Below are 18,516 nucleotides of genomic sequence, written 5' to 3'. Positions count from 1 at the left end.
TTTGTGACAAAAGCAAACTGCTCCTGCAGCCTGAGCAGGGGCCAATGTAGAACTGAAGCTTAACGAGAAAGGGATCAAGGGCAGGCCAATGCTCCACGTGAGGGACAGCGTGGGGCTGGGCTGAGCCTCCCAGGCCAAGAACGTGGCTCCAGAACTTCCTCTGGCCAGGTTGTTCCCAGGAGCCTGGATCCTTGGTGCTGGATGGCGGGGAGGCTACTGGAGTGGCAGGTGTGCCCAGACCAATGAAGGAGGGGTGGGGCTTGAACAGGCTCCACCCCCTGTGGGGACAAGACTGTTTCCCTGTGGGGCTGACTCCCAGGCCACTTCCTCCTTCTCTCTAGAGCCTCCAGAGCCACAGGAAAGATGGGAGTGGATTCCAGGGTGTCTTGAGTGACTGAGCATGCTGACTGCAGGCTGTCCTCTCTGCTCCAGGGGTAGCTGAGAACTGCTGTGTGGGCCTGCAGCATGGAGGGGGCAAGGGAAGAGGAGCTGACTTCTATGTCCAGCCTGGTGACGGTGTTCGAGCACAGCAGGTACTGGGTGGCTGTGGTGGGAAGCGGTAGATGGATAGCACCTTTAATTCCCTTTCCAGAGGTCCCCTGGAGCAAAACATGGGATCAGGTCCAAGGCCATCTTGGCCCCCAGACAGCAAGTATCTGGTGGTTGTACCCACATGCCTTGGTCACGGATGCCTCAGAGAGCCGGAGGGCACTGGGTGTGTGTGTGAGGTCTTGCTCGACACAGTCCATGCACGCATGCAGTGGTGAGCAAGCTTGGGCCCAACCCAGGCTAGGTTTGGGGGCCCTCCTTAGCTCCTCCAGCCCCTCACAGGATCACCAGCTAAAACTTAACCAAGCTCTGACTCCCTGTGGGCAGGCTGGCCATGTAATTCACCACTTAAATCAGTGCCTGACTCAAACTTAAAATCAATATCATTAGCAAAAAGAGGGTAGCAGAGGAAACTGGGAAGAGATGGGGCAAACCAGGAGGCATAGGCACTGTCCATGGGCCATTGATCCAAGCTCATGGCATCATTGCCCTCAGACCCCAGTGGGGCCACACCTGGTCTCCACTCCCATCTTAGAGATGAGGAAGTGGAGAAGTGGGGACAGAGAGACAGGTGAGGAAGCCATGTGGGTATGGGGGAGCAGGCTGGGTGGGGCTGGGTCAGGCAGTGATGGCACAGCCATATCTTGAGTTGGGACTATGCTAAGAACTCGGCACAGGTATGGGGGTTTTGAGAAACAGACTGAGAGAAAGACAGTCACCCATGGAGGCATATCTGGGAGAACTTTCGGGAACTTCATCTGCACGATGAGATAAGGGGGGCAGAGCCAGCAGCTGAACTGCCATACACTTGCAGTGAGCATAGCAACAACTCTCCACTCAGCATCGAGGACAGCTCCTAGAAGTGGCCTTTGTGGCCTAAGGCCCCTTGGGAGACAGGCCCTAGTACCACCTGAGCCAGCTCCAGATGTGGGGTGGACATTCTTGTGGTCAGCCTATTTCATCCTGCACTCTGTCCAGGTGACACCCTCACAGGAAGAGGGCAGCCCTTTGGCCAGCGTGGGCTCAGAGCAGGTGATGCCTGCAGGAGGGGTTGGAGCTGGCTCACCGACTAGGGAGCTGCGGGTCAAAAGCCTTGGCCTGGTTCCCTCGTGAGCCCTCCGGGGCCTTAGCTGATCCGAAACTAGGGCAGGAAGAGGAAACAGAAGCTGGCCTGGGCACGTGGAGAGAAATGCAGAAGCTGAAGTCATCACAGAAGAGAAAACCAAGAGCGAGCTCTCCTGAGGTGCCACATACTCTTGTGCTGAAGAAACAGGCACTGGAGTGCTGCAGAGGGCAGGGCAAGCTGTGAGAGGCGCTGGGCTGGGAAGTCCAGGCTGTCTCCTGTGGAGCCCGCTGTGTGTCTCCTGGCAGGTCATGTGAACCCCTGGACTTGTTTATACTCCAATGGAGATGGGACAGTCTAGGGGGAAGGCATTTGGACCAAGCAGGCTGATCTGAATCCTAACTCCGTGGCTTCAATGCTGCAGTACACTCAACCTCCCCCGAACCTGCTTCCCTAGCTGCAAAGTGGGGGCCACGGACACCGCTCCCTCTGAGCCTCGGAATGCAGATAGCTGTCTGCCTTCCTTCCCCGTTTCCCCTAGGAGGCCTGTCCTAGGCTGTCACCACAGGCTTTGGCACAGCAAAGGGAACAAGCCACAGCCCACTGACTGGACACAGCAACGGTACTGGGCTGGGACCAGAGAAGGGGTCTGAAGGCAGGATGGCGACCTCTGTTGTCCAGAGGCTCGAAGTGGTCTGCAGACCCCCTGACAAAGCTGCCCTGGGAAGCCCCATCCCTGGCATAGCAACAACTCTCCACTCCCAGCCAAGAAGCCCAGCTTCAGCAGTCTTGCTCTCACTCTAGATCGTTCCAGGCTCCCAGCTTCCCTGCATGAATCGGTTACCTGTGCAAAAACTAAAATTAGGGGTGAGGTGGCAGGGTGGGGGTGATCTGGGGCACATTTAGAGACCTCTGTGGGGTTCGTGGAAGTAGCTACATCTTAAACAGGGAAGTTTATGGTTCCGCACCAAATACAGCATGGTCCCACTGACTCATTTTGAGCCCTGAGGTTCCTCCAGGGACTTTGTGGGAAGGGAAGTGGGAGTCCAACCGAGCAAGGGTCTGCAGAAAGTCAGGCCTCGAGGTGTGGGGAGCTGTTGCACGGCCATCTCCCAGCCCCCAGGGACACACCACCACCCTCCCTGGTCTCCAAACAGGAGCCCCCTTCCCCCAATGCTCTGTTCTGTCAGGACCCCTGCAACAGGGCCCAGAGACCACCAGCAGGAAGAGGTGCATCCCCACACTGCGTGCAGGCCTCCCCAGCTCCCAGGGCCATGGGAGAGGCCAGATGTGGAGGAGGCCCTGGCAGCATCAGGGCCCAGGACTGTCAGCAGGAGGTACCTGAACTCCTTGAAGAACAAGCTGTCTGGAAGGGCCTGGAGGAAATCTTGCCAACCTGGGAGCTGCCCTTCGTCAGAACCACAGGTGGGAGCAGCTGTGGGTGGGGGGAGTGCAGGGCACAGCCTGGGAGGGAGGGGAGTAGCCCAGGGTAGCGGGAGGCTCTCCCCTGGCCTCCCCCAAACCAGAGCCAGCAGTTCCCCCAGTGCAAGCAGAGGTCAACTGACCACCACCTCTGGGGGAAGGCTTGCTGCTTGATTTCACCTCTCTTCCTGGAGGAGGGGCCCAGACTAGCAGAGTCAGCTTATGCTGCACCTTCAAGGCTGCCACAGGGCCTCCATCTTGTGCACCGGGAGCCTTCCTGGGCATGGCCTAAGTTTGCCCGCCAGAGACCCCAGTGCTGAACTAGAACCAGGCTTTCTGAGGGCTTCTGCCCTTCCCTTACACTTGAGCTTGGTTTTTCTGCTTCTGGGTGTATTGCTGCTTGTGTCATGTTCAAGGGGTCAAAAGGCAAGGTCCTGCACTCCCCGGTGCCCAGCCCATCCCCTCTGCTTGCTGACTATGTGACTCCAGGCGAGTCACCCCAACCCTGTTGTGCCTCAGTTACTTGTTTGGTTTTAGGGGTACACTGATCCTGAGAGTATGTCCTAGTGACCCTAGCAACTTCACACTCCACCCAACAATGTGCTGGCCACACATGACAGTTACACCTTGTGGAAGTGCCAGGCTAATGGGGGTTGGTGCTGGACATGTGTCCTACTGGCCTGACCAGGGGTCTGTGGGACACTGCTTGGCGCTGTAGCAAAACCCATGTTCCCAATTCTCTGAAGGCTGCTGGTGGAAGGTCATGGTGCCACAGGCTGGTTTTCTCCAGTGGCCCTTGTCCCCTGTCCCTTGCTTGCAGCTGGCCAGCCTCTGGCTGTGTCCTCCCATGGCCTCTACCTGCACGCACGCATTTCCTGCTGCCACCTGCTCTTCTCACCACCACACCTGTTCTATTCCTTCTGGGCCCCACTGCTGGGACCTCCTAATGAACTCCTAATAGGCCCCGTCAATATGTGGATTTGGTGGGAGCATGCATCTCAGCCAATAATAGGGTCTTTTATGGGGCTACAGCCTGACTATGGGTGTGGCTGGGGTGTCTACAATAGCTTGACCTAACATTCCAGGACCAAGGCAGGCACAGAGAAGGCTGGGCTGTTGGGACACTTTGTTGCCCCTGGGAGCCTGGCACTCTCCTGAGTCCCTGCTCCATGATGATCAGCTTGATCGAATGGCTCCCTGCCACCAATGAGCACAGGTGGAAGCTCCCAGGCCCCCTGAGGCTAAGGCCTAAGACTGGGCACGACATAACATTCCTCATGCCACCCCAGAGTCCACCCAGATATGCTACAAGGGCATGAATACCAGGAGGTGGGCATACAATTGGTGGTCCTCCCCTTATCTGTCTCCTCCACCCCCTGCTACAGGAGCCTGAGAAGAGGATTGTCCAGGAGCTACTGGAGACAGAACAGGCATACGTGGCCCGGCTGCACCTCCTGGACCAGGTCAGTGGCCTGGATGTTCCTGGGCCAGGCCCACACGTGCAGCAGTGTTCCCACAAGCTGCTCATTCCCGACATCCTGCTCACATCAGCGAGCTGAGCGCCAAAAGGGTCAAGTCCCTGCACATCAGCCTGATGAAGCCCCAAAACCCTCACCAACTCCCTCCTTTTGGCTGAGTCCCAGCTTGTCCATCTGTAAAGAGGGCCAGCATAGGGGTTTCCCATCCTCCCTGGGCCTGGGTTGTTGAGAGGATGCTGCGAGACGTAGGTGGGGAAAGCATCCTGTGGGCTGAAGGGGACTGGCTGCCCCCTGGGTGCTGGGTGATCCTGTGGCGTGGGGTGGCTGCAGGTGTTCTTCCAGGAACTACTGAGAGAGGCCCGCAGCAGCAAGGCCTTCCCCGAGGACGTGGTCCGGCTCATCTTCTCTAACATCTCTTCCATACACCAGTTCCATGCCCAGTTTTTCCTCCCAGAGCTGCAGCGGCGCCTGGACAACTGGTGAGCCCCTCCGTGGCTTGGGCAGGGTGGGGATGAGTCAGGGGAAGCAGCCCTTGGGGCACTGAGTTCTGTCTGCTGGGCAATTGCCTTTGTTGTGTGGCCAGGGCCCTCTGCCCACTGGGGCTTGGGCCTTCCCACAGAGAGAGGCATGGGTCCTGTTCAGCACGTGTATGTGTCCTGGGGATAGCTGGGCCAGGTCTTCATGGGATACCACTAGAGCTGACTGACGGTATCTTGCATGCTTAGCCTTGAACTTGATTGCCCTCAATGAACTCACTCCAGCATCAGCTCTGCCCACCACATGACAGTAACATTGTGGTTACACAGGGAATCTGATTTGTTTCCAGAGATGACCGCCAATACATTTGGGTGTGAAAGCAGTTTCTCTCTCTCTCCATATATATGTTTTGCCAAATAAATGCTATGGTGTCTAGGACATCCTTTAAAGCTCTTTGGCAAAGCACAACAGTGGTAATTTAAAAAAGGATTTATTAACTTACTTGAAAGTCAGAATTACTAAGAGAGAGAGGAAATCTTCCATCCACTGGTTCATTGACCACAATGGCTGGAGCTGAGTCAGTCTGAAGCTGGGAGCCAGAAGCCTCCTCCGGGTCCCCCACTGAGTGCAGGGGCCCAAGCATGTGGACCATCCTCTGCTGCTCTCCCAGAACAATTGCTGGGATGCATGCAGGATGCCAGCGCTGCAGAAGCAGCTTTACCAGGCACACCACAGCATCTGCCCTGGTATTGGTGGTTATTAAACCCAGTGAAAGATGCAGAGATCTGCTGTTATACTCTTTTTACTTTATGCTTTCTTAACATCTTCACAATAATTTTTATTATTTGAAAGGCAGACTGATAGAGAAACAGGGGGCAATGGAGAGAATCTTCCATCTGCTGGTTCACTCCCCAAATGGCTGCAGCGGCCAGGGTTAGGCCAACCAGGAGCCTCCTCTTGTTCCCCTCATGGGTAGCAGGGGCCCAAGCATTTAGGCCACCTCTGCTGCTTTTCCCAGACACATTAGCAGGCAGCTGGATCAGAAGTGGAGCAGCAGAGATACAAATGAGTACTCAGATAGGTTGCTGGCATCACAGGCAGCAGCTTCATATGTTACACAGCAGGCCAGCCCTCATAATCATGTAAAAGCAAAACAAAGAGCCTGGCGCGGTGGCCTAGCAGTTAAAGTTCTCACCTTGAACGCGCCCTGGGATCCCATATGGGTACCAGTTCTAGTCCCGGTAGTTCCACTTCCCATCCAGCTCCCTGCTTGTGGCCTGGGAAGGCAGTCAAGGACGGCCCAAAGCCTTGGGACCCTGCACCCACGTGGGAGACCTGGAGGAGGTTCCTGGCTCCTGGGTCCAGATCAGCACAGCACCAGCTGTTGCGGTCACTTGGGGGAGTGAATCATCGGATGGAAGATCTTCCTCTCTGTCTCTCCTCCCTTCTGTATATCTGACTTTCCAATAAAAATAAAATAAATCTTAAAAAAAAAAAGCAAAACAAAAATGAGCATCAATCTTGTGAGCTCAGCTGCTGTCATGCTCATTTTTTTCGGGTGAGAAAATCACGGTAGAGAGGCTGAGAGAAGGTGCTGGGGAGGCCTCGGCTCCTCACGGCTCTGCTCCTGCAGCCTCACACCGAGTCCTCAGATCTCACTACAGGCTGCCCAAGGACACCTCCACCCCACCTGGTCTGGCCGCAGTCCCCTCCTGCAGGGCTGAGAGAATGAGACAGGATGGGGCGCACCTGCCAAGGTGACCTCTACCACTGTCACCCAATGAAAGCATCCCACAGCTGCCAAGTCACTCGGCCGGGCCTGGGTAGGAGGACAAGGGCCTGTCCAACTACAGGGGCCTTTGAATCTAACAGGGGAGATGAAGCGCATGTATCCTGTCATGCCTGTATCCGAAGGTGCAGTGGAAAGACTATTTTCAGGAATTCTAGGGGAGGAGAGGTCTGGTTGGGCCCTAAGGCAGGACAGCAGGTTGAGGGAAGTCCCAGTGTCCATCTGTCTGCCCTCACTCCACCCCACTGCAGGAAGGCCACCCCCTGCATCGGTGACATCATCCAGAAACTAGCCCCATTCCTCAAGATGTACAGTGAGTATGTCAAGAACTTTGAGCGTGCAGCAGAGCTCCTGGCCACGTGGATGGACAAATCTCCACCTTTCCAGGAGGTGATCGTCCGCATCCAGGTGAGGGCAGGGTGACCTAGGCTTCTCCCAAGCCCAACGGACAAGCCCCCCAGCCCCAACTCTCACCTCCAACCACACCCCCTGCTCCCCCTCCCCAAGAGCAGTGAGGCCTCAGCCAACCTGACCCTGCAGCACCACATGCTGGAACCTGTGCAGAGAATCCCACGCTACGAGCTGCTGCTCAAAGACTACATCCAGAAGCTGCCAGCCCAGGCCCCGGACCGGGCTGACGCCCAGAGTGAGCAGGCACCCCTGGGGATTGGGGAGGACCCCATCACCCAGCCCCAGGTTGTTAAGAAGAACCTGTCGGAATCACCATCAGTCATTACCACGACCGCGACCCTATCCATACCTTTATCTGTGATAAGAGGGCCAAGGCCCAGAGAGGTCACGCAGTCAGGAAGGAGCAGAGCTAGGATTTGAACCCATACCTGTGCTCCTCTCACAGCCCCCTGCAGGTTTAGCCATGGTTCAAGGGAGCAGTGGGCATCACAGGGCCTGCCCAATGCCTGTTTGCTGCCTCCCAGCCTGGGCAGCCCAGACCGCCCAAGTGCTGGCTGCACTACCTGGGGCCCGCTTGGTTTCAGTCTCCACGACCCTCAGGCTGACTCTGCCTCTGCCCGGTCCTCAGAGGCGCTGGGAGTGATCTTCTCAGCGGCTCAGCACTCTAACGCGGCCATCGCTGAGATGGTAAGCCGGTTCTCCCACCCCGCCCCCAATACACCTGCCCTCCCCTCACCCCACGAAGCTCCTCTTCCATCCTGCCCACCCAGCCAGGCACTACACTCAGACCCTGTGACCTCCCCAAACAGGCAGGCGGGCGTGGGTGGGGCCTGCCTTGGCTGAGGGTGTGCTGCGGTTTCCAGGAGCGCCTGCAGGACCTGTGGGAGGTATACCAGCGCCTGGGCCTGGAGGACGACATCGTGGACCCGTCCAACGAGTTGCTCCGGGAGGGTCCCGTGCACAAGATCTCCTTCCGCCGCAGCGACCCCATGGAGCGTTACCTGTTCTTGGTAAGGAGTGCTGGGAGGGGGTCACTTCATGCCACCCTGGTCCCTATTTGGCACTGCCTCTCCGGGATGCTCAGTTGTGGTTCCCAGGTGACCTGGGACAAAGTCACCTGCTGCCTCCAGGCCTTGGCCATTTCCAACTCACAGAATTCCCAGGCGCACCCTGGGAGCCCAGTGTGCCTGGTTCCCAAGCCTGGAATGCCAACGTGTGCACTGGGAGTACATGGCAGGTGGGAATTAGGTTAGCTCCCAGGAAAAACTGCCCTTGCTTGGCACTGAAGGTGCCAGGGCAGTCTCCCGAGATCTGGAAAGATGGTTCTTGCTCACCTGGCCCTGGAGATGAGGGCCATCTTTTCCCTTGAGAGCCACGGGTGGGCTGGGCTTGTCCTTTGGCATACATCCTGGTGGGGTGCGGGTGGGGAGGGTCAGACAACCCCCCCTTTTTTTTTAAAGATTTATTTTTATTACAAAGTCAGATATACAGAGAGAGGAAGAGAGACAGAGAGGAAGATTTTCTGTCCGATGATTCACTCCCCAAGTGAGCCGCAACGGCAGGTGCGCGCCGATCCGATGCCGGGAACCTGGAACCTCTTCCGGGTCTCCCACGCGGCAGACAACCCCTTTTTATCTCCTCCTGCCTCATTATCCCTGTCACCCCAGGGGCCAGCAGAGAAGGGCGGGGCTTACAAGGGAAGCCCCTCTTCCGTCCTGCCCACCTAGCCAGGCACCACACTCAGGCCCTGCACCCACCCATGTCTCTTGCAGTTCAACAACATGCTACTGTACTGCGTGCCCAAAGTCATCCAGGTGGGCGCCCAGTTCCAAGTGAGGACTCGCATCGACGTGACTGGGATGAAGGTGAGAGGCCTATAAAAAATATATGAGGATCCTTCAAAAACTTCCCGAGAAACAGAATTAAGATACCTTTATCTTGGTGCAAACAATTTTGAAATTCAAGGGAATTCCTAAGAGCTCACAGAAAATGTGTATTATAAGAAAACCAGACATGGATTTCAAAATGTATTGTGCCAGAATAAACCTCATCTTGTACTTCTATCTATCATGAACTTTTAAAGATTTATTTTATTTTTATTGGAAAGCCATATTATACAGAGAGGAGGAGAGACAGAGAGGAAAATCTTCCATCCGTTGATTCACTCCCCAAGCAGCCACAACAGTCAGAGCTGTGCTGATCCGAAGCCAGGAGCCAGGAGCTTCTTCCAGATCTCCCATGCGGGTGCAGGGTCCCAAGGCTTTGGGCCATCCTTGACTGCTTTCCCAGGCCACAAGCAGGGAGCTGCATGGGAAGGGGGGCTGCCAGGATTAGAACCGGCACCCATATGGGATCCCAGGGCAGGCAAGTGAGGACTTTAACTGCTAGGCTACCACGCGGGGCCTTGCCATGAACTTCCTGAAGAGGTTGCTGCTGCCGTGGGTCTGGCCTCCCCTTCCTGGAGGCAGCCCTGACTTCCTGTAGGGCCAGAGGCACTGTTTGCCTATGCAAATATGTTGCTGTAATTATTTTGTTTCCATGGGACAGTGGCTTGGCTGCCTTTCTTAGCCCCTCAACACCTGCTGTCTCTGGACTGGCGGCAGAGTGCCCCTTCGTGTGTGTGCCAGTGATGTGCCTGGTGAGGGCTTGGCTGTTATCAGCCGTCAGTGCTGCAGATGAGGCTGAAGGGCACAGTCTGGCACAGTCAGCCTGTGTGTGACTGTCCTGACGGTTAACACCGTTTTTAAAAAATGCATGGGGTCGGGGGCAAGGGCTGATGCTGTGGCACAGTGGGGTAAGCTGCCACTGCTTGCAGAGTTGGTATCCCATGTGAAGCGCTGGAGTCCCAGGGGCTCGGCCTCTGCTCAGCCAGTGTGATTGGGGAGGCAGCACATGATGGCCCGAGTGCTTGGGTCCCTGCCACCTGTAGGGAGACCAGGATGGAGTTCCTGGCTCTTGGCTTTGGACTGGCTTGAACCAGCTGCTCTGATCACTTGGGGGAATAACCAGCAGATGGAAGCACTCTCCCTCCTCTCTCTTCCCCCACTTCCCTTTCAATTAAATATATTATTTTTTAAGATTTAGTTATTTTTATTGAAAAGTCATATTTACAGAGAGAAGAGACAAAGATCTTGCATCTGCTGACTCACTCCCCAAGTGGCCACAATGGCTGGAGCTGAGCCGATCTTCTAGGTCTCCCATGCGGGTGCAGGGTCCCAAGGCCCTGGGCCATTCTCCACTGCTTTCCCAGGCCACAAGCAGGGAGCTGGATGGGAAGTGAAACAGCTGGGATACAAACTGGCGCCCATATGGGATCCCTGCGCTTGCAAGATAAGATCTTATCTACTAGGCTACCGCACCAGTAAATTACTTTTTAAATTTACCCCATAAATTATTTTTTAAATTGATAGGGGCTAGGTGTTTGACCCACTAGTGAAGACACCCATGTCCCATATTGGCGTGTCTGGTTTTAATTCCCAGTTCCAGCCTCCATTTCCTGCTGCCTGCCAATACAGACACCAGAAAGCAGTGGTGGTGGCTCAGGTAATTGGGCTCTACACCCATGTGGGAGGCCTGGAAGGAGTTCCTGGCTTCAGACCATCCCGGCTTTGGGGAGTAAACCAGCCGATATCAAACCTCTGCTTCTCTCTGTGTTTCTGTCTCTTTCTGTAAACTTTGCCTTGAAAATTAACAAATAAATAAAATCTTAAAAAGAATTGTGAAAACCAAGGCCCTTTCCAGGTTAAGTAATTGGCTCAGAGGGGTCACAAGTGTTGCACAACCACTGTGGCCATCACCCTGCTGTGAGACCTCCTGTTAGCGCTGTAGCCAGGAGCCCAGAGCTGTGGCGGGCTTTGTGTGCAGTAGGGGCTGTGGCAGAGGAACCTTCTTTCTCATTTGTAAGGATTTATTTTAGTCATTTGGAAGGCATAGTTACAGAGACGAGAGGGAGAGACACACAGGGAGAGGAAAAGACGCAGAGAGAGATTGCCATCTGCTCATTCACTCCCAGATGGCTACCACAGCCAAAGCCAAGAGCAGGGAATGTGTGGTCTTGGTCTCCCACCTGAGCATCAGGAGCCCAAGCCATCAGCAGCCCAAGCTGCTGCCTTTTCAGTTGCATCAGCAGGGAGCTGGGTGCAAAGCAGAGCAGTCAGAACTCAAACAAATGCTCTGATATGGGATGTTGGCATCACAGGGGGCAGCTTCACCCACAGAGCCACAGCGCCACCCAGCTTGAACAGTTCCTGCGCCCTGCTGTGTCCCTCCCCACCTCCTCCAGAAGCAGCTAGCCTCTGACCTGTCTTGGCTCTTCCTGTCCTCCTGTCCAGCTTCAGGCTGCAGCTGAGCCAAGACACTCCCTACTGTGACTTCTGGGAGCATCTCACTCCTACTATGACTGAGGTTGCCTGGGGTCAGGTGCAGGCTAAGGGTGATGAAGGCTAGCAGAAGGACACAGTCCCTTCTCCCTGCCATGTCTGAGCTGACCAGGGTCTTTGAGGAGCGTGCTTCCTCAACCTGGGGTAGTCAGCTTTCTGCCCTGAAGTTGTGAGAGAGTCTCAGGGACCAGAGCATGTGGCAGCTGGTGCGTGGGGTTCTGGTCACGTGACCCTGAGAAAGGCAGATGGAGGCATGAAGAAGGGGCCAGCCTAGGGCAGGATGGGCAGATTCAGGCCAGTCTCCAGCAAGGGCACAGCACCCTCTTCTGGATGACATGAGCTTGGCAGGTGCAGAGCCGTGTCTGTGTAGGAACCATTTTCTGAGTCTCAAGGTTGGAGACTTGCTTGGTCTTTGACACTCTCCCTCCTCCAGGACTACTTTCCTGGGGTCAGGAGGGCCTCATTTTCAACAGCTGCCAGGGCAGGCTGTGCACTGCACGAAGATACCTTCTCTCAGAGGGCGCCCTCTGCAGCAGCCTGCAGATTAGCCAGCAGGAATGCGGCATTGGGCATGATACCTTTCTAGTGAGACTTGCCCGGCAGATGGCAGTCAAGCGTCTTGTTCCCAGCAGCATCTGCATATTACACCAGTTGGCCAACAGATGTCAGTAAAGGGTGTTCTAATTAGCACAAAGACCAGGGAGGTGATGAGCAAGAAACTGAGTTGACCAGACCTGCCAGAGTGATTGAGAGTGGGCGTGGTGGAGAGTCAGAGGCCTTTCCTGGCCAGGGCTTCCTGAACACGCTGGGCAGGTGCTCCCTCAGCTCCTCCTTTTCCATCTGAAGCATCGTCTGTCTTCTTGTGCCTGGACTTCAGGCTTTTTCCCTCTCCTTGCCACCCCTGCCTTTGGCTGTTGCTAAACAGCCACCAATCCACTTGCTGACAGCAACGCCCCGTCGCGGGTACCTCTACACAGTCCAGTGGGATCAGGAAGGGTGCTGTGGTGCCAGCATCCCATATGGGCACCAGTTCAAGTCCCAGCTGCTCTGCTTCCGATCTAGCCCCCGGGAGGCAGTGAACAAAGACTGGGATGGAGTTCCTGATTTAGTCTCAGCAGTTGCCATCATGAGGGGAGTGAAGAAGTGGATGAAGATTCTCTGCCCCTCTTCCAGTCTGCCTGTTGCTCTGCTTTTTACAATAAATACATTTTTACAAAAATCCAGATTCAGGGAGGCAAGTGACCAAGCCTTGGGCACTACAGCAGAGCCACGAAGCTCTGACATGCCTGAGCTCACAGCCTGTGCCCTGGCCTGCAGGTGCGGGCACTGCCGGATGCCGAGTTCCCACACTCCTTCCTGGTGTCCGGGAAGCAGCGCACCCTGGAGCTGCAAGCTGGGTAAGGAAAGGCGAGGAGCAAGTGGGGGAGGTGGGAGACTGGGAAGGGCCTGCCCCTCAGCAGCTGTGTTGCTTTCTGAGCAGGTCCCAGGAGGAAATGATGTCCTGGATACAGGTATGGGGAGGTGCCAGGGCTTCAGGCCTGCTGGGGTTGAGGGGGAGGGAGGGCAGGTATGTGCATGTATGTGCATGTGTGTGTATCTGTGTGTGCAGGTGTGTGCGTGTGTATCTGTATATGCAGGTGCACACCCCACACCCGGACATGTCCAGGTGTCCCCTACTCTTCCTAAGGAGTTGTTCTGCATCTGGAACTAGATGCTAGGTAGCCTGGGACGAGCCACTGACCCTCCCTGAGCCTCAGTTTATACGTCTGTCCTCTGGGGCTGAGTGCCCACGTAGGCTTGGCATCCAGGGCTTCTCAGGGTGTTTATGGAATGTGAAGGCAGATGGGCAGATAAGCACACGTCTGCTCCCTCCTTCCCATCACTGCAGGCCTGCCAGGCAGCTGTGGACCAAATCGAAAAACGCAATGAAACCTTCAAGGCTGCGATCCAGGGACCTGAGGGCAACCCCCCCGAGCCAGAGGTATATGGAGCTCAGCTCTGCTCAGCACAAGCCAGCAAGGAGAGACAGGAGGTGGCATACAACAGTGTCGGGTTGGGAATGGGGCAGAGATTTCTCCATCCTGGGACACTTCCCTGGGGAGGCTCCCTGTGCAGCACCCTTGAGGTGGGGCGGCGGGGCAACTTCGGGGTTCACAACAGCAGGTTCAGGGCAGCCAGTCGGTTGCGCAGGGCAGAGCTGTGCCCTCTGCTGGCCGGCTGCTCTGCGGAGTCCCTGGCCTCTCTAGGCCCCGTTTGCTCCCTGTAAAGTGGTTAGCTGACCCAGCACGCAGTCTTCCTTGGTTCTCTGAGAAGATCCCGAGGAGCTTGGCACACAGGCCCCCACGGAGAGTAAATGGGCCATGCGGAGGGCGCGGGCGGGAGAGGGATCCAGACCCTGGCCGACTCGTCCTATTCCACAGCTACAGTCTGAGGAGCTGGGTCTCCGTGCGCCCCAGTGGGTCCGGGACAAGATGGTGACCATGTGCATGCGCTGCCGGGAGCCCTTCACCGCCCTCACGCGCCGCCGCCACCACTGCCGTGCCTGTGGCTATGTGAGTGCTCCCACCGGGGGCTGGGCCCCTGCCTGCTCGCCCCCATCCACATCGGCCTCCACCTGCCCCACCCAGGCCTCCTCCCCCCACCACCCATCCATCTGGGCCTCCACCTGCCCCACCCAGGCCTCCCACCCACGATCCAGCCTTGCCTGTCTCCTTCCTGACCTCAACCATGGCATCCCAGGAGCCAGGCTGGTCTCAGTGGGCCCCCCCCTCACAACACACTCCCATTTCACAGGCGGCAGAATGAGTCTGGGAGAGGCCAGACGACTTGCCCAGTAGTCATTTGCCTGCTCTTGTTTTCCCATTCCCCAAGGTTTCAGTGCCGGAGCTAGGGAAGTATGTCCAGTGTCAGTCTGGGGGCATCGGGCCTTGCCCCCTCCACCTCACCCTGCCCCTCATCCTCCCTTTTCTGTTGACCTGGACTAACTGTCTCTTCCTGCTCTGACATGGCCTCAGCATGCTTGTTGCTCATCCTGTCCGCCACCCCTCACTCAAGCCACTGGGATTATACCTCCCTCAGGGGTGGCTGTGAGGAATTAACAAAAAGCTTCTGTCTTCCTTCCTCCCTTTCTTCATTGCTTTCCTCTTTGTCAAGGGCAGGGCCACCCTGCAGGGGCACCTCCCATCTCCCCATCTCCTGGAAGACCGAATGTCCCCCCCTGCCACCACCACTCATCAGCCAGACCCTTTTAGAGGCAGCGCTTGCTTTGCTCTTGACCCACCTGCTCGCTGCACCTGAGCGGCTGCCTGTCGACCACACATAGGCACACATGCACGCACACACAACGTACTCTGTAGACAGAAGCATTTTGCACGCCCACTTGTGGAGTCCAGTGGGATAGGTTGGGGTCAGTCAGGGAAATGTCCCCAAAAGGCTTTAAACTGCAGCTGGCGCAAACAAGGGTTGGTGCCTTAGACCCATGCTACACCTGCACTCAGGGGCATGGGAGGAGCTGCACCTAGAACCCAACAGAAAGCCCCTGGGTCATGGCTGCTGTTCTCAGTGACTCATGTCCGGTAGCCATCCACACTTGCCGCATCAGTGGCTCCTCCAAAGTCACTTAAATCGGTGACTGGTACAGGAGGCACAGAGGAGGACATGCGCTCTCTGGATGAAATGCTCAATTTGGGGGTGGAGTTAAGAAGCCCCAAGGTCATCACTGAGACCATGAAGGGAAGCTCAATGTTCAATCTGAGATAGACAACAATAAGTTCGCAATGGTGATGAATATCCTGCCCGTGACCCTGACCGTGTGGTGAGGCAGGAGAAAGCCCTGGTCCTTAGCAGGTGCCCGTGACATCTCACAGGGTGTGGCGCCTGATGGTTGTCATTTACTCAGAAACCACTCAGCAAGTTCATGGAAAATGCATCTGATGCATGGATTTCAGAATGTTTTAAGCCAAAATGAATGTATCTTTTCATTTCACTTTCCTACATTTTTGGAAATACTCATGTGTGTGCCAAGAGAAAGAGAGAGAGAAAAAAAAAACCAAATGAGGCAGAAATGCTGATGTTTGATGAATTTTGGCGAGGGCTCTCATTCCTCTAATGTGTCTCTTGATTTGAACATTTTCCAGTGCAGAACATAAACATATGCTAATGAAAGCACACCTGTTAAGCCTTTTAAGGTGAAAGTCAGCTCCTCCTAGGCTATGACCCCACCCCTCCCTGCGCTGGGGTTTCCCACGCCTGCCGTGCCCGCCGTGCCGGGGCCCTGAGTCATGCTTTCGGTGGCTCAGGCACCCAGTTTCTGTCCCCTGTCTGCCGACTGGGAATCGGGAGTGAAGCAAGCCCGGGCCTGGCAGCTGTTAGCCGACTCACAACAAACTCGCTGCTGCAGGGTGAAGACCCTACTCCCTGCGACCCTGGCCCTAGCTCTGTCTGGCCATGCCCCATGTTTCTCTCTGGTCTCCATACTCCTCTTTCACCCACTATACACTTCGAGAGCTTCTGGGGTGGGCCAAGGGTGGGCATTGCTCACCCCATAAATACTCCGGGGCATCTATCTGGCCAGAAAACTTGCCCTCTCCCCACCCCTCACAGGACACCTGGGCTCTGAGGCTACAACATTAGCAGCAATGGGCCAGAGTTGTGGGCCATGGGGTGTGTCCTGTCCTGCTGGCCTGCAGGATCCTGGGAGGTCAGGGAGGACCCTGGGGACGGTGAGTCTGGTGCAGGGATGAGTCCATGCACACCCTGACCCTGCCGGGAACCCACATCCTGCACCCCCACAGCCCCTCCCACAGCCTTCTCCTCCGCCCTGCCCCCTCACCAGGTGGTATGTGCCCGGTGCTCCGACTACAGAGCTGAGCTCAAGTACAATGACAATAGGCCCAGCCGCGTCTGCCTCCACTGTTACACCTTCCTCACGGGACATGTGCTCCCTGGTGACAAGGAGGACAAGCGGCGAGGCATCCTGGAGGTGAGGTACAGCCTGGGTCAGTGGAGGCCTGCAGGCACCGCCCCGGCTGCCAGGGAGCAAGCCATGGGGCACACACCTTCCCTCTGCCCACAGACACCCCCAACACACACTAGAACCCCCTAGTGCAGGCCCTGCCAGGGTGGGTCTGTCAGACAGATGGCTGCAGGCTCTCTTGCCCTTCCCATATGCCCCACACAGTGACGGCATGACCACTCTTGACACTTCTTGTACAGCCATCATGCCTTACAGTCCCAGGGGTGAAAAGAGCTGATGCTACTGAGCCCATTTGACAGATGGGTACTCTGAGGCTCCATTCTATGCAGCTGAGACTCAGAGGCTGCCTGGTCTAGCCCCTGATACCCAGGCCCAGAGGAGTGACTTGGCCAAGATGATACAACATGTTAGGAACCAGATCCAGGAGCTGGGCCTTGGGGTGCACTCCCATGAGCTCCCCACATTATTCAGCTTTGTTCCACAAATGCAAGATTAATTGGTCCAGACACACTTTCCCACGGTCCTTCTGCCCCTCTTTCACAAAGGTCAGAGGGGCCTCCTGCTGTCCCAGGAAGCCAGAGGGGACCCCAGCCGCTTCTAGTTCCAGCTCCCAGGTTCCAGCTGGTTCCTGTCGGGGGTTATTCACCCTTTCCAGTCCTCCCCAAGCTACCAGTCCCAAAGCCAGTTCAAGCCCTCCCTGACCACTTGGCCACACAGCCTGCACCTGGAGAAAGTCAGTCCTGGGACTGTTCACTGGACTTATTCTCAGGGCAGGAGCCCCATCTCTCCACCCCTGCACCTGCCTGCTGAGGGCACTCCCACACTGCAGGTGCTAGCTGGCCGAAGTTTGGTTGCAGCTTGGAAACCCGCATGACCTGTGGGACCACGGGTCCATGACAGGATGTTTCTGAGACCTTGGGACAAGTACTGTGATGGTGGAAGCCCCCAGGCCACACCCAACCCCTCCTTCTGCTTCTAGAAAGGCTCTTTGGTGGGATCCGGCCAGAGTCTGATGTGCAGCTTCCTGCAGCTTGGCGGGGACAAGTGGGGCAAGAGTGGCCCCCGGGGATGGTGCACCATCCCCCGGGACGACCCCCTGGTGCTCTATGTCTATGCTGCTCCCCAGGTAATGCCTCGACCTGCTTCACCCTGGCCAGGGCCTTCCCAGTGTGAGTGTGTGTCCGGGGTTGGGTGGGTAGTCCCAGTGAAGAAAACTCAGGTCCAGGAAGATGGAATACCCTCCTGCCACAACATGAGCTGGGCCAGGACTCCAGCCCACAGCTGTTCCACTCTCTCCATGTCTCCCTTCCACCCCGTACTCCTCCATGGGAACTTTGGGAGTGAGCAACAGTATGGACAGCTGTTTCCCTGAGTGGACAGCGTTGAGTGGAGGGTCAGCAGGCACTGCTCCCTGACCCCATGCATGGGCTCACGCCTCCATCACTGCCCTCACCCCACCTCCCCAGGACATGCGAGCTCACACCTCCATCCCACTGCTGGGCTACCAAGTGACGGCCGAGCCCCAGGGGGACCCCAGGCTCTTCCAGCTGCAGCAATCAGGCCAGCTGTACACCTTCAAGGCTGACACCGAGGAGCTGAGAGACCGCTGGGTGAAGGCCATGGAGCGTGCGGCCCAGGGCTGGAGTCCCCAGGGTCCCGATGACGGGGAACTGTCCAGCTGAGCCACTACACCTGCCCTCTGTCTCCTCACCACGGAGGATGCCCAGGTCCCGGAACAAAGGTGTCCTCTGTCCCGTGCCTTAGGACGCCTAGGGTCTCCGGGGCTGCTCACTAGCACCACCTGGGAAGTTTTTGAAGCTACTGCAACAGGCAATCCCAAGAGCTGCCACTTCAGGCCAGCATTGTTTGGGTTCCACTCCTGGCTGTGCTCCCAACTCCAGCTTCCCATTCCTGTGCTCCCTGGGAGGCAGCAGGCAATGGTGTAAGTCCCTGGGTCTTCCCTGCTGCCCCCC

The 18,516-nt window shown here is 56.5% G+C and overlaps 1 protein-coding gene across 1 annotated transcript; it reads left to right on the top strand.

Annotated features, from left to right (window-relative positions):
- The first annotated feature begins 346 nt into the window (after positions 1-346).
- FGD2 (FYVE, RhoGEF and PH domain containing 2) lies at positions 347-18,328 on the top strand. The gene is made up of 16 exons (XM_004590483.2): positions 347-533; positions 2,803-3,037; positions 4,420-4,497; positions 4,843-4,991; positions 7,030-7,186; positions 7,286-7,424; positions 7,818-7,876; positions 8,053-8,199; positions 8,962-9,054; positions 12,886-12,965; positions 13,049-13,079; positions 13,457-13,549; positions 13,989-14,120; positions 16,403-16,549; positions 17,523-17,669; positions 18,010-18,328. Exons 1-16 carry the CDS (start codon positions 466-468, stop codon positions 18,223-18,225), a joined length of 1,971 nt encoding a protein of 656 aa, XP_004590540.2. The 5' UTR covers positions 347-465; the 3' UTR covers positions 18,226-18,328.
- Positions 18,329-18,516: the final 188 nt, after the last annotated feature.

This window comes from Ochotona princeps, chromosome 1 (assembly GCF_030435755.1).
Source record: "Ochotona princeps isolate mOchPri1 chromosome 1, mOchPri1.hap1, whole genome shotgun sequence".
NCBI lineage: Eukaryota > Metazoa > Chordata > Mammalia > Lagomorpha > Ochotonidae > Ochotona > Ochotona princeps.
Note: the sequence above shows the minus strand (reverse complement) of the source record. Positions and strands in the feature narration are given on the sequence as shown.